Here is a 12,597-nt window from a genome sequence, read left to right as displayed (position 1 = left end):
ATGAATAGTGGTTAAGTCTCATCTTTTCCCTTCAACTTCTCAGCTTTCTTTCTTTCCTGTTACTACTTCTTATATTTACTCTGAATTATGAAGCAAAAATTCATTTATGATACTATATTCCTCCTGTTGTTAAGTGTTGGTTCTGACTTACAGTGACCCTTCTTTACTAAAGGTTTTTAAATGAAAATAAAGGCCAAAGAGTATTGGTGTAATCAACCAACAAAAACCATCCCTCTAAATAGAGATTAATTTCTAAGCCAATAAGCCCTGGTTATGCTCTTCCCGTATCAAACTGAGAGAGCTCATCTCCCTAGCTCCACACATCTTCACTCTGGTAAAGTCCGCTGCTCTGGCTATGACACTAATTGTGACGACATTGCCAATGCCAGAAGTCACATCAGGTGTCTGCTTCTATAGCGCATGTAAGAAGCAGCTCAATGCCCTTTCCCAGTAAGATGCTGAATTATTGTAAAATGCCGTTGAGTCCTCGATCACATTTTTAGAATTATAAACTTTCACCTAATCTGAAAACACATTCATATTTCACTGCATGATAGTGATTCTTAACTGTTTTTGGAGGGCAAGGAGGGAAGTAAGAGAGGGGAATAAGGAGAAAAGGGGGAGTGGAGGTTTGTCATTGTGAAACCAATGAAAGCCTATAGACCCCCTTTTACTGGGGGAAAAAATGCTCCTACACATTGCCTATGGACTGTAGACATGATTTCCTATAACAACAGGTTATTAATACCTCATCATCTCAAAGACAAGCAAAGATCAATGACCAGGGATCTGCTCAAGAGGTTTTCACAAGGTATATACAAAAATGAGAAGACGATAAACGAATTAGATGCTAAGAAAAGAATTCATTAGTGCTTGTTTGAAAACATTAAGCAGATGGCTGTTGAAACCATACAATTTTAAATCTCAAAAATAAAATTAATTATGTAAAGAATCTGATTCTATATGCAACTTGATGACCAATGATGTGATATACAAAATAAAATAAAATGTGCTTGTTGAATCTCATTGCAAGAAATAACTCTTCAAAAAATAGATAACGTATGTGCTTGTAGAACTAACTGTAACACAGGTAATTTAATTTTTTCCTTTTTTAAAAAAAAGGAGCACAATCATTCAATTAGAAAAAAGAAAAAGATTAGGATGGAGCAATGGAAAACCATGCTTGTATCATTGAAGAAATAACAAAATGAGGCAAGATGTAAATTGACTACAAATTAACAGAGGAGCAGCAGGAAGCAGATTCCTGCTCAGCAGCCAATTTATTTAGCTGGTGATTGTTTCCTTTCCATTGATTCACAGGAATCAACAGGATACTTGATCCCAGTCAGTGTTAATGGAAGAATTTCATTCATTTTCTTCTTCAAATATTTCATTAATCTTTTCTATTTAAAAAAAAAAGTCTGTATCAATGAAAGTGTTATAAATCAACTGAACAGTTTAGGTAAATATAAATATTTGGTTTTCTAATTCCTTAAAATGGGTAAGTAACAATAACATAAGCTCACAAACCCAGAAACGACAGCTCAAAACCATATAACCACCAGTTCTCAATTACACACTAGTCTAAAGGGGTAGCTTATTTGCCCTGTCTGTTCCTCTAAGATTGCTAGCAATTTCTACTCCCTTTACAAAGCACTTTTCTGCTTACTCCATAGCTTTAACCTGGAAGTTTTATAGTCTTTCAACACTGCTGCTAAAAACGACCTAGGGGGGTGGGGTGGGGGATTTTTTTTTCCCCAATCACCACTCCTTTTATGGGATATCCACTTTAAATCCAAGTACAGCAATCTCATAACAAGAGATTCCTCATCCTACAGATAAAGAAAAAGCTTCTAGCAGAGTACCCTTAAGATTTCCTATTAAGCCAGAGAGCAAGTTTTCTTATCCATTATGGGAAACATTTGCATGGATTTAATATGGCTGCCAGGAAGATGACTAAAAGTAGCAAAACTTGCATCAGAGCGAGAACACAAACTATGGACACATTTCTGAATGCATAGGTAATACGAACACAGTCCAAAATTCATTGATACACTTGACCTTTGTTTTAACAACAAAAAATTAAACATAAGCAAGAGTGAATGTGCTGAAAATTATAGTTATGAAGTCATGTCAGTGTTATGTAGAGAAATATATGACACATGATTATGAAATGGAAACCAAACTGGACATATGGAAAGAATGCTCAACCACAAAGCCATACTCTAGCTTGTATAACTAAACACGTATTTTCATAAAATTCATCCCAGAACATTTTAAAATGTATTTGCTACTTGCCAAATCTTCTAATAAATATAGCATTTCTTATGCAGCACTATGAAGGGCCCTCATGTTGGATGACAATCGTAAAATGTTTGTGGGAAACTGAGGTTTATAAAACATGCAATTGCTAGCTGGTATAAACAGGCAACTTTCATTCAAGTCTAATGAATCCATGTAAGACTGGACTGGACTCTTCCAGTTATGGAGTCTCACTAGAAGGCCTCCCTTAGGAATTGTATGTACTGTGGTAGGAAATGCTTCCATGGGGCCCTTGCCCTTTTAGGCAATCTCATCACAAAACCTCAACAGATAGAATTACCTGTGCTGAGTACTACCTTCTAAGCAAGATCAGAAGTTCCAATGGGTTTTTTTGGTTGTTGTTTTCTTTCAGGTTGGCATGATACAAATGGCAGCAGACAAAAATAATGTTAAACCAAATAAAAGGCTGTACACAAGAACTTATGTTTATTGCAAACAAAAACAAAACAAAACAAAAAAAACAAAACAAAAAAAAGAGAAAGGAAGAGAAAGGGAAGGACAGAAATGGTCAGAAGCACGACATAAAAGGTTAAGAATTTAAAAGCATCTTACATTCTGCCCTAATGGCAGCATAATTAATAGGAACAAACGGTCGTCTTGCTGCCTGCCGCAGCCGGAGAGTATTTTTGCAGACCTGACGAGCAAATTTTGTGAAATATGTAGTGTGAAGGAAGAAGGCTTGGCGAGTCTTCACTGCAGATTTTGGACTCCCAGTGTTGCGGACAGGCAACCCCTGCATGGCCTGGCGGGACATGTGACTTCTAATACGGGGATCCTGCAAAACCAGAACCCAACAAGTATTTCAAGATGAGAATGTAACACACAATGCTTCAAGAGCACAATTAAATCTTCCTCTAGATATGCAGTACCCTAGCCCCCCAGACGAGAACATTTTGAGGTGTGTACCTTTTGGGAAGAAGGTGGAGGGAAAAGGCAGAAATTAGCTAGGGTTTGAGGTGTAATCCTATACTTTAGTCTGATTTGAACACACAAACACTCAAAATCACATTTACAATAGTAAAATAACAACTGCCTAGGGAATTGACCCCAAAATTAGATTATTTTAATTTTTAATATTATAAGAGTCTTGAGAAAGTGAGAGCCCAGGGAGTAAAGGTCTCTATGACAGACAGACATAGGTGCTTGACTTCTTCAATTGAGGAGAATTTCAACAAAATCACATTTTGACTGTTGGCCACCTTAAGACTGAGACCATATTTTCTTGTCCCTCCAACATCAGGGTAGGGAAAAAGGGCTCAATGTGTATTTATTATTTTATGTAATAAGCCACATTTTCAACAGTATCTAAACACTGCAAACTATTTCCAAAAAGGCAATTAAAACAAGCTCCTTGCTTGTGCTAGCATCTCCCACACACATTGTCCTGCCTTTGTCTGAGTCACCTCACAAGACAAATATTTTGAATACCTGGAACTTTTTGATTTGTCCCTGTCCCTCTCTCCACACCCACTCTCAACACTATGGTACTATGTTTAGCTATTAAAATAGCTTTGTTTGTTTTAAAATTAAAATTAAAATCTCCTAGGAGAGATGTAGTCATTGAAAAATCTGACATTGAATACACAACACAAATAAGACTTGTTCATGTACCTCTGTAGTTGGGCTGGGAGATAATTTCTCTTCTTCTGACTGGGTGGGCATTTTCAGGCCGCCATATTTTTTCCAATATAGCCAACAAGTTGCACATAATCTACATTGCATATTAGGTGGGCCCCAAGAATACCACTGGTGAGATTGTGTAGCTAAAGATGGGGAATAGGGAAAAATAAATAATAAACTTTCTCAGTAATTTGCAACATCAATAAAAACAAAATGAAATAATTAAAAAATGTCCCAAAGACATTGTTAGTTGACATTGTCATGTTTTTTTCCACCGTCTTACCAGCCAAATATGACAGTATAATATATATGTTTGTTTTCCAGAATCAAAGTTTATTTATTTTTATTTTGTATTCTATTTTGAGGTATAAGAAGATGTCTTTGACTTCTCAAATGAGGCTGACTCGAATATCCCTGACTCCTCCATCCAACAGGGCTCCAATGACCTAGGGATCAAACGTGTGCAAGAGGGGAAGGTTCTGGTGCATTGGAGCCCCACTCAGCAGCCGCCACAACAGAGGAAATGAGGAGACAGAAGTCAGTGAGGCAGGTGCTGGAGAAGGATGCTGGCTCTCTGTCTCCAAGCAGAACATCTTTCCATTCTAGTGTGTGTGTCCACTACCCTAGGGTGTGTTCGCATCCCCTTGTAAAGCACACCTTCCCTATATGCTTTGTCCCGGGTCAGGTGTAATCTTTATAGTTACCATTTGTGCAGGCCTGGAGTGTAGATCCACCTGTGATTAAATAGCCTGGCATGGCTACTAACAAGGCAGGGGCCTAGCTCCAAAAGGTGTGTAAATGCTTGGAATTTTTTCATTACTGAGCATGTTTGTTCCAATATTAGGTTAAGAAAAACTGCATCCAGTGGACATGAGCCTTATTAATCAAGGTGAACTGACTGTATATACACAAAAATTTATTCTTTAATATTCTATAGAGAGTTTTAGAATGTTATCATACTATCTTTAAGAAATTAGACTGAATTGGAGCCAACCAATTTATCTCTAGTCCTAGGTGGTCAATTCACAAGAATTTCTTTTTCATTTAATAAGAGTATAATTGTTATTTTCTTGGGTCAAGTTATGGATCAAGCTGACTGGGTCTCGGTGAATTACTGATTCCATAAATGTACTATCCTGGTACACACTATGCAAATTATGGATGTATTACATAATTCCCTAACAGAACTGAAATTCTTTAAGAGGACAGATATCCTACTAGGTCTTTGAGAAGCAAAGCAGAAAACAGTGTAAGTATCTTCAAAATGAGAATTTGCTTTATTTCCTCTCCCACCATTTGTAAAAGCATACTGTGGTAGGAACATATTTATGTGTTGTTTTGCATACAATACCACAGGAGTTGACTTTGTGACAGAAAGCAATTGTTACCTCATCAGTTTTTGGTTATTTAATGTTATCTGTATTTCACTAAATAATATACACTATGCAATACACTCCTACTGTAGAAGCTTTACACGTTTTCATATATTTTAAAAACAAAACATACATGAAGCTGTTACTCCCACCTTAGGAGGGAGGTCTCTTTATCTTTTGGTGCATTTGGAATTTGAGCATGCTCAGTAAGAATCTCAATCTGCCCTCTATTCTCCTGCCCATTTGTCCAGACTAACCATACTTCATTTAACAGCATTGTATGTGCATGACCTAGGGTCCCAAAGAAGTCGGTGCTGTTTTGCAGAGAGCATTCTTTAAATAGCTTTGGAAGATGCAGCAACAGTCTTTTTTTTGTTTTTTCATGATCTTTATGCTACCCCTAGGGGGGTCAGTTTTATCTTGCTTACACACATTGAAAATGGGAATATGAGTATAGGTTGAACCCAGAGTTGGCCTAACTATAACAACAGTCTATTGTTCAGGAGAACATTCCTGACGACTGAAGGAGCCATTGAAGTGTGTCTGCACCAATGTGATAGTGCTGGAAGATTTGTGCTAACTTGACAGCTGATGAACTACAAAGAACAGAGTTAGGGGGAATGTTTCAAGGTCATACACTTGAAAAAAGGAAGCAAAATAGTAGTTCATTTTAATATCGCCTAATAATGGAGTCTTAGTGTGGCGCTGTGGGATAATACACTGCACCGCCAGGTCATTTGAACCAAAGAGTCAGTGGTTCAAACTCACCAGCTGCTCCTTGGAAACTCGATACAGATACAGGGTCGGTATGAGTTGGAATCGACTCATCAGCACTTAACAACATTTCATTTCTATTACATACCAAGTGCCTGTGGTACTGAGTATGTTTTTGGAATTAAGTCCTAAGAAAGGCATTATTATTATTATTATCAGTTTTAAACATCTACATCACGGTTTCTAATCCGTTGACTTAGAAAGGTGTTCAGTAGGGGCCCCACTGATAAGTAAGGAAAAGTATCTGCTTTCCATTCCTGAATCAACAGGCAAAAAAATTACGCAAGTATTTCTCCCTTATAAACGAACTTTTCTTTCAAGACTATACATAAATCCCTATCAAGGGAGCAAGTGCAGCTGAGATTACAGCAATCTAGTAACAACTCTACTGATTTATCACTTAGTCTGTGTCGGCTTTGTTTTACAGTTTACATCACTGCCCTATACCATTCAGACTATCCCCAAGATGAATCAGAAGTTTAAACACAGAACTAATGAGGTGCATATAAATTATCACGTGCCTGGGTATGTTTTTCCCCAGATCTGTAAGTCACCCTCATCAGATCAAAAGCCACACAAGTACATCAAGGTGCTGACACTTCACAAACCACCGTCAGGAGAAACTACAGTCACCCTGAATTCAAACTACTGGCTTACTGGAAATAATACTGGAAATGTGTTGTGTTTGGAAGAGTACGTTCTTCTTAAAGTTAAAAAGCAAAACGCAAGTTGATTTGCTAAAGAACAAAGTTTAAGAATTCTAAGTATTAGATCAAGATTCTACTTCAAATTCAGAATACAGAATTTCATTCGTATTTTAACATAGGTTTTTATGCACACTAATGATGCATCATTTTTTAAGATTTGTCAACAAACACCTTTCTCCTTACCTAATTAACTGAAAATCAATTAAAAATTGAGGGTTATTGTTGCTGTTGCTAAGTGTCAATTGAGTGGGTTCAGATTCATAATGACCCTTTATAGGGTATCCAAGGTTGGTTTGAATCACCAGCTTTGCAGTTAGCAGTCCAGTGCCTATCATAGGGAGTCACACCAGGACTTCAAAAAGTGAGTACCATTTGATAAAGAGAAAATACCAAATTCTCTTTCTATAAAGATAAATCTTATATTTACATAATATCAAAATATACTTTTGAGAGATGAGTAAGATATAAACCTGATAAATATTGTGAAATTAAAATGACTTGCTCATCAACACATAAAAATGACAAAACAATTATTTAAAGGAATTTGAGAACTGCATTTGCACCTATCAAAAAGACAGCATTCTTATCATTTAAATAAAAATGAGCTTGAAAAATGTTAAGAATTTCCAATTCAAAGATATTTATGAGCTACCCATGTATAAACTTGACCAAAAGAATCTCATTGCCTACAGATGGATACCCTTGGTGCACCCAGGTTACAGAAAATGGTTACAGTTAGGCACATCTGTGTGTGCCGTTTCCAGGAAGCTAGCAATGTGGTGGGATCACACACCTTCCCTGGGATCAGTAAGGACAATTATATGATTTGGTTTGAAAAGCCTTTTCCAATGCTGATGCTTGGTATGGAGTATGGAGGAGACTGGCAAATATTTCCCATTCCTATGTGCTTTGGGCAGCAAGCTACATTTACCCCTCAAATTGCTGCTGGGAGGCAAAAGCCTGGAACCAAGGAGACTTTCAATAAACATTAGCTTCCTTTCTTTTCCCACCCCAGCTCACTTTGATTGAAAGGAAAAATTGATGATTATATATCACCAATGTCTCGTTAAAAGATCATTACTTGAGATTTTAAATAAGCATATAAATCGGAAACCCTATAAAGGGTTGCTATGAGTCGGCATGGACTTGATGGCATTTAAAAACAACAACAACAACATATATCTGACAAGCCATCTCACCAACTCCACCTAACGCCCAAGTCAAATATAATGCAGCCAGTCTCCAGTAGCTTTCAGACAAGGATAAACAAAGTGGGGCCCTGAGGCCAAAAGCAAATGTCACAGAACAACATCTTCCAAACTAGTGCTCAGAGGGAGGTTGGTTTGAGGATTTAAGTTTTAGTTTACTCACACAAAGGTCTTTCCTACAGAATTACTTGGAGTCTTTAATTTGCCAAAGCATACTGAAAAACTCCATGAGGGAATCTGGTATGTATCACAGAACTAGATGTTTTGTGAAGCTAATAACAACTAGATGTTTTGTGAATTTTAGGAAATACTGCTGTGGAATACACAACAAACACAGGACTCCACAGAAGCAAATAAAAGGAAAGTTGAGCGCCTACATGTGCTATCTGGTACGTAACAGGTGTTCACCGAATATCCCTGTACTACGGGCAGAAATAACTATAGACACCTATATTCCCTTCTGCCTTTTGCTCAGTACTGGCCATATGCACAGCTCAGTTGCTCAACACTCTCAGCCCTGGTGCCAGCAAGTTCCCTGCACTGTAGGACTCCTATGGGAAAATTCATGCCAGGGTTGGTGAAGACTTACCATAGCAGCTCTCACAGGCTCGTCCTAAGAGGGGATTCTGGGGCTGGAATGGGGTTCCCACAGTTCCGTTCACAGTGCCAGGCTTGCCATTGCTGGTAGATATTTGGTTGGGATTTGGTTTGCTGCTTTCAATAAAATGTAAAGGGAGGTGATAAAAACAATTTGTGTAACAAGGCAAAATGATCTAGGTTTCATTACTGACAACAACACATAAACAGACAGTTTTAAAGGTTTGGTGAAGACAAAATAAACTGAAAAAAGCAAAGTGCTAAAATGAGTACAAACACAACCTACTGGTGCCGAGTCCATCTGGACTCGTACTGGCCCTACAGGGCACAGTAGAAATACCGTACTAGGTTTCCAAGGCCATGCATGGCCTTAAATGGAAGCAGACACCCACATCGTTCTCCCACGGAGCAAGGCTGGTGGGTTCAAACCAACAACCATTTGGTTAGTAGCCAAGTACTTAGCCCACTGTGTCACCAGGGCTTCCAATGACAACACAAAGGTAAGTAAAAACCCAATTCTTATATCTGAAATTCACAAAATAAACTCAGCAATGTCTCTTCTACACGCAAAAACAGTTTATTGTGAATACGGTAATCTCTGCTTTTGACAGATACGCTTGTAAGCTTTAAAACTTACTGTCAGAAAGTGTCCTAAGAAAAGGAAACAAGTTTTTGGACCCAATAAATTAAGCCAAAGGCATGGTCCTTCACACCAATGTCTTGTTCCTGCTGCTGATGTGAGAGTGCATGGCTCTATAGCCAGTTCTACAGGGATCTGCAGAGGAGAAGCGCCTTCAAACAGAGAAACCGTCCAGTTCAGCAGGCTCTGGAAATAAGGGGCTTCTGACTGTTCATGCTAAAAATTTCTACTGTGCTCAAATTATTACGAGGAAGATTATGTGGCATTTGTAATTAGAGAGTTAATGTAAGAATTTTTATTTTGACTTTTTAAGAAAATATTCTTTGAGGAGAAGGTTCTCTCAAAAGTCCATGTGCAAATTTCCTCATTACCAAGTTGACATAATTGCAATTCCTCAGAAACATTTAGTCCAGGTTATTTTGATACTAACTTTCCCCATCTAGGGCTGGCTACCTACTCCCCATGCTTGTAAACTATGCTCAAGAACATTAAACAGGTGCTGGATACAGAGTATGTGCTTAATAACTTATCATTTATTGAACATACATGTATGTAGTTAGTGCCTAGAAAACAATAGTCTCTGACTTTAAGGAGCCTTCTTTCTAGAGGAAAAAGATAGAAAATAGGGAAAATAAGTTATCAAATTATTTATTAGAACTGAATGCTTAATGGATTAAATACATTCTATCTTCATGCCACTGATGTAACAGGAGCTCACAACTATCAAGACACTTGGGATCTCAGCAGTGTCCACTCTTTGCTCTGCTTCCTATGTCACTGACCAGTCAGAGCCGGGTGTGTTCACCGGGCCTGAGAGGTGCGAAGGCGGAGCTGATGGCAAAGATCTGACTTAAGTTGGGCGCAATGGCTGTATCAGGTGAGTCCCACCTTCCCACTCCAAAAGAAAGCACTTCATCTCTCTGTGAACTCACTTTCTAGCTCATAAAATGGCTATATTTACACCTATAATTCCTGTCAGTAACATATTTTTAAGAAAAATAGGTTTCAAAAGTACACTGTAAATCAGGCAGTCTATTTTCCTTCTTACATTTTTCAGCTGCAAACATAAAAATGTAAAGTGGCGATTTAAAATGACTTAAATTTCCAAGAATATGTAGCAGTATTTCTGATAAAAGAGAAAACCTTGACATTTAACCCAGAGCTAAGTGTATCTGCTTAAAAGGAGCTAACACAAATTTACAACTGAGTAGTTTGGAAGAATGATAGTAAATACAAATTTAGTTGTTCAATTTTATCTAGACTGCTATTTGATTGAATAAACTACTAGCCTTACTTATAATAATCACAAAAGAAAACCAAGAATGTAAATACTGAACACAAACATGTGAATCGCTTAAATTCTGCAAAAAAACCCCACAAAGTACCAATAGATTAATTCTCAGGGGACAAATGATTTGGTGTTACTGTGAATAAGCTGAATAAGCCATCATTAAAAGACAAATGTACAAAATAAGTTTTTGAAGATATGTGCAATTGCCCTTTTAGCTAGCTAATCCCCAAACCCACTACCTATCCTCACCTAATGCTCCAGATTCTACTTTCCTGCCTTCTCGGAACGTTGTCTGCCTGATTCAGACTTCTCTGGACCTCACCCTCCCCATTTAAACACATTTCTCTCATTTAAAAAGCTCTTCCACTGTCTTCAATGTCAAGAGCTCTTTCTCTCAAATGCCCTTTCCAGCCAGCCCTTGGTGCCTGCCAATATTCAGTCTTCATTTCCTCAGATCACCACTCCAGGAAAGTTCACAGGTGATTTCAGGGGGTAAATCCACTGGCTATTGTTCCCTAGTCTCTGTCACTGTTCACTCCCTTGCCTCAGCTTCTGTAATACGACACTCATTCAGTTTCCTCTAAGCTCTCTGGCCATGCTTCTCACTAGCCTACTCTCATCAAAAATTTTGGGCTCTTTTTCTTTTTTAAACTTTTTATTGTGAATTGAGTGAAGGTTTACAGAACAGATCATCAGTCCCACATTCAACAAATCATACAACTGGTGTCAGTACAATGACTGCAATCCACTCCATGTACCAGCAGTTAACACTATTTGCCTCTGATCACTTTTATTTTTCTCTTCCCCTGCCAAAAAAGTCATGTAATCAGGACAGATGGTTTCGTTTAGCAAGAAATCTTTTCTTAACTTTTTACAACATTGTTTCATGCAATTATTTGTCTTTTTGTGACTAATTTCACTCAGCATAATGTCCTGCACATTCACCCATGGTGTGAGATGTTTTGCAGATCCTTATTCTTCAATGTTGTGTATATGTACACCAAAGTTTGTTTAACCATTCTTCTGTTGATATGCACATAGGCAGTCTCCATCTTTTTGCTACTGTGAATAGTACTACAATGATCATGGATGCACATATAATATCACAGCTTTTATTTTTTTAGATATACCAAGTAGTGGAATTGCTGGGTCATACAGTACACTGGTTTGTGGCAACGTGGGTTAATGCGTTAGACCACAAAATGGTTTGAGCCAAGAGGTTGGCAGTTCCAGCTCACCAGCCGCTCCTCAGAAACCCTAGAGTCGCTATGGGTCGGATCTGACTCAACAGCACTTAACAATGGAACACCTATTTCCAACTTTTTGAGACGGCACTATACCATTTCCACAGTCCATCAGCAGTGTATGATGGTTTTAGTCTCTCCATACCCTCACCAGCATTTGTTTGTTTTCTGGTTTTTTTTTTGTTGTTTTTTTGGAACTTTGCTATTAATGCTGGGATAAGTTGATTCACTGTTGCTTTGATTTGCAGCTCTCTGTGGCACTGCGGATTACTGTGCTGGACTGCAAAGTCAGTTTGAACTGCAAGGTTGGTGGTTCAAGTTCACCAGTTGTTCCTCGGAAACCCTATGCAGCATTTTAGCTAAGGATTGGAACTGACTTGACGGCACTTAACAACAAACAATGGCTAATGGAGTCCTGGTGTGCAGTTTAAACTGCGAGGTTGGCGATTCAAGTTCGCTAGTTGTTCCTAGGAAGCCCTATTCGGTGCTAAACTGGGGGTAGATGAGGGTGGGAGCTGGTCACACCTCTGGTTGCCAGGAGAGTGTGGGGGAAAAGAAGAAATCCCACGTTTCCAGTCGCTTGTGTAACTATGCTCTGCCAGGCCACCTTCTGTTGCCAAAGCTCCTCACAAAGGTTCAAGATGGCCATTCAACATCTGGCAAGCCATTCACCAGGTAATCTCCCTCTCTTGCCATCCTTGCTCAGTTTCTCCTCCCAGCAAGCACGCAATCCACCCCTCTAACCTTTCTTCTGAAATTCAGGGTTCCAGAATTTTCATCTCTGTTTCATTTGATCTCTTTCATGTTTGTTGTAGAGGGGC

General features: G+C 38.4%; 1 protein-coding gene across 1 annotated transcript in view; it reads right to left on the bottom strand.

Annotated features, from left to right (window-relative positions):
• Window positions 1-2,729: 2,729 nt before the first annotated feature.
• The window catches only part of MTA3 (metastasis associated 1 family, member 3), a 186,797-nt gene continuing 176,929 nt past the window's right edge, over window positions 2,730-12,597 (bottom strand). The window contains exons 12-14 of the mRNA XM_006839401.1: window positions 8,594-8,718; window positions 3,934-4,085; window positions 2,730-3,097 (exon numbers count right to left, since the gene is read on the bottom strand). Of these exons, the coding sequence (XP_006839464.1) occupies window positions 2,852-3,097; window positions 3,934-4,085; window positions 8,594-8,718 (523 nt within the window). The 3' untranslated portion in view covers window positions 2,730-2,851. The remainder of the gene's footprint in view (window positions 3,098-3,933; window positions 4,086-8,593; window positions 8,719-12,597) is intronic.

This window comes from Chrysochloris asiatica, unplaced genomic scaffold, assembly GCF_000296735.1.
Source record: "Chrysochloris asiatica unplaced genomic scaffold, ChrAsi1.0 scaffold00024, whole genome shotgun sequence".
NCBI classification, from domain to species: Eukaryota; Metazoa; Chordata; class Mammalia; order Afrosoricida; family Chrysochloridae; genus Chrysochloris; species Chrysochloris asiatica.
The sequence above is the reverse complement of the archived record's forward strand: the minus strand, read 5'-3'. Positions and strand labels throughout refer to the sequence as shown.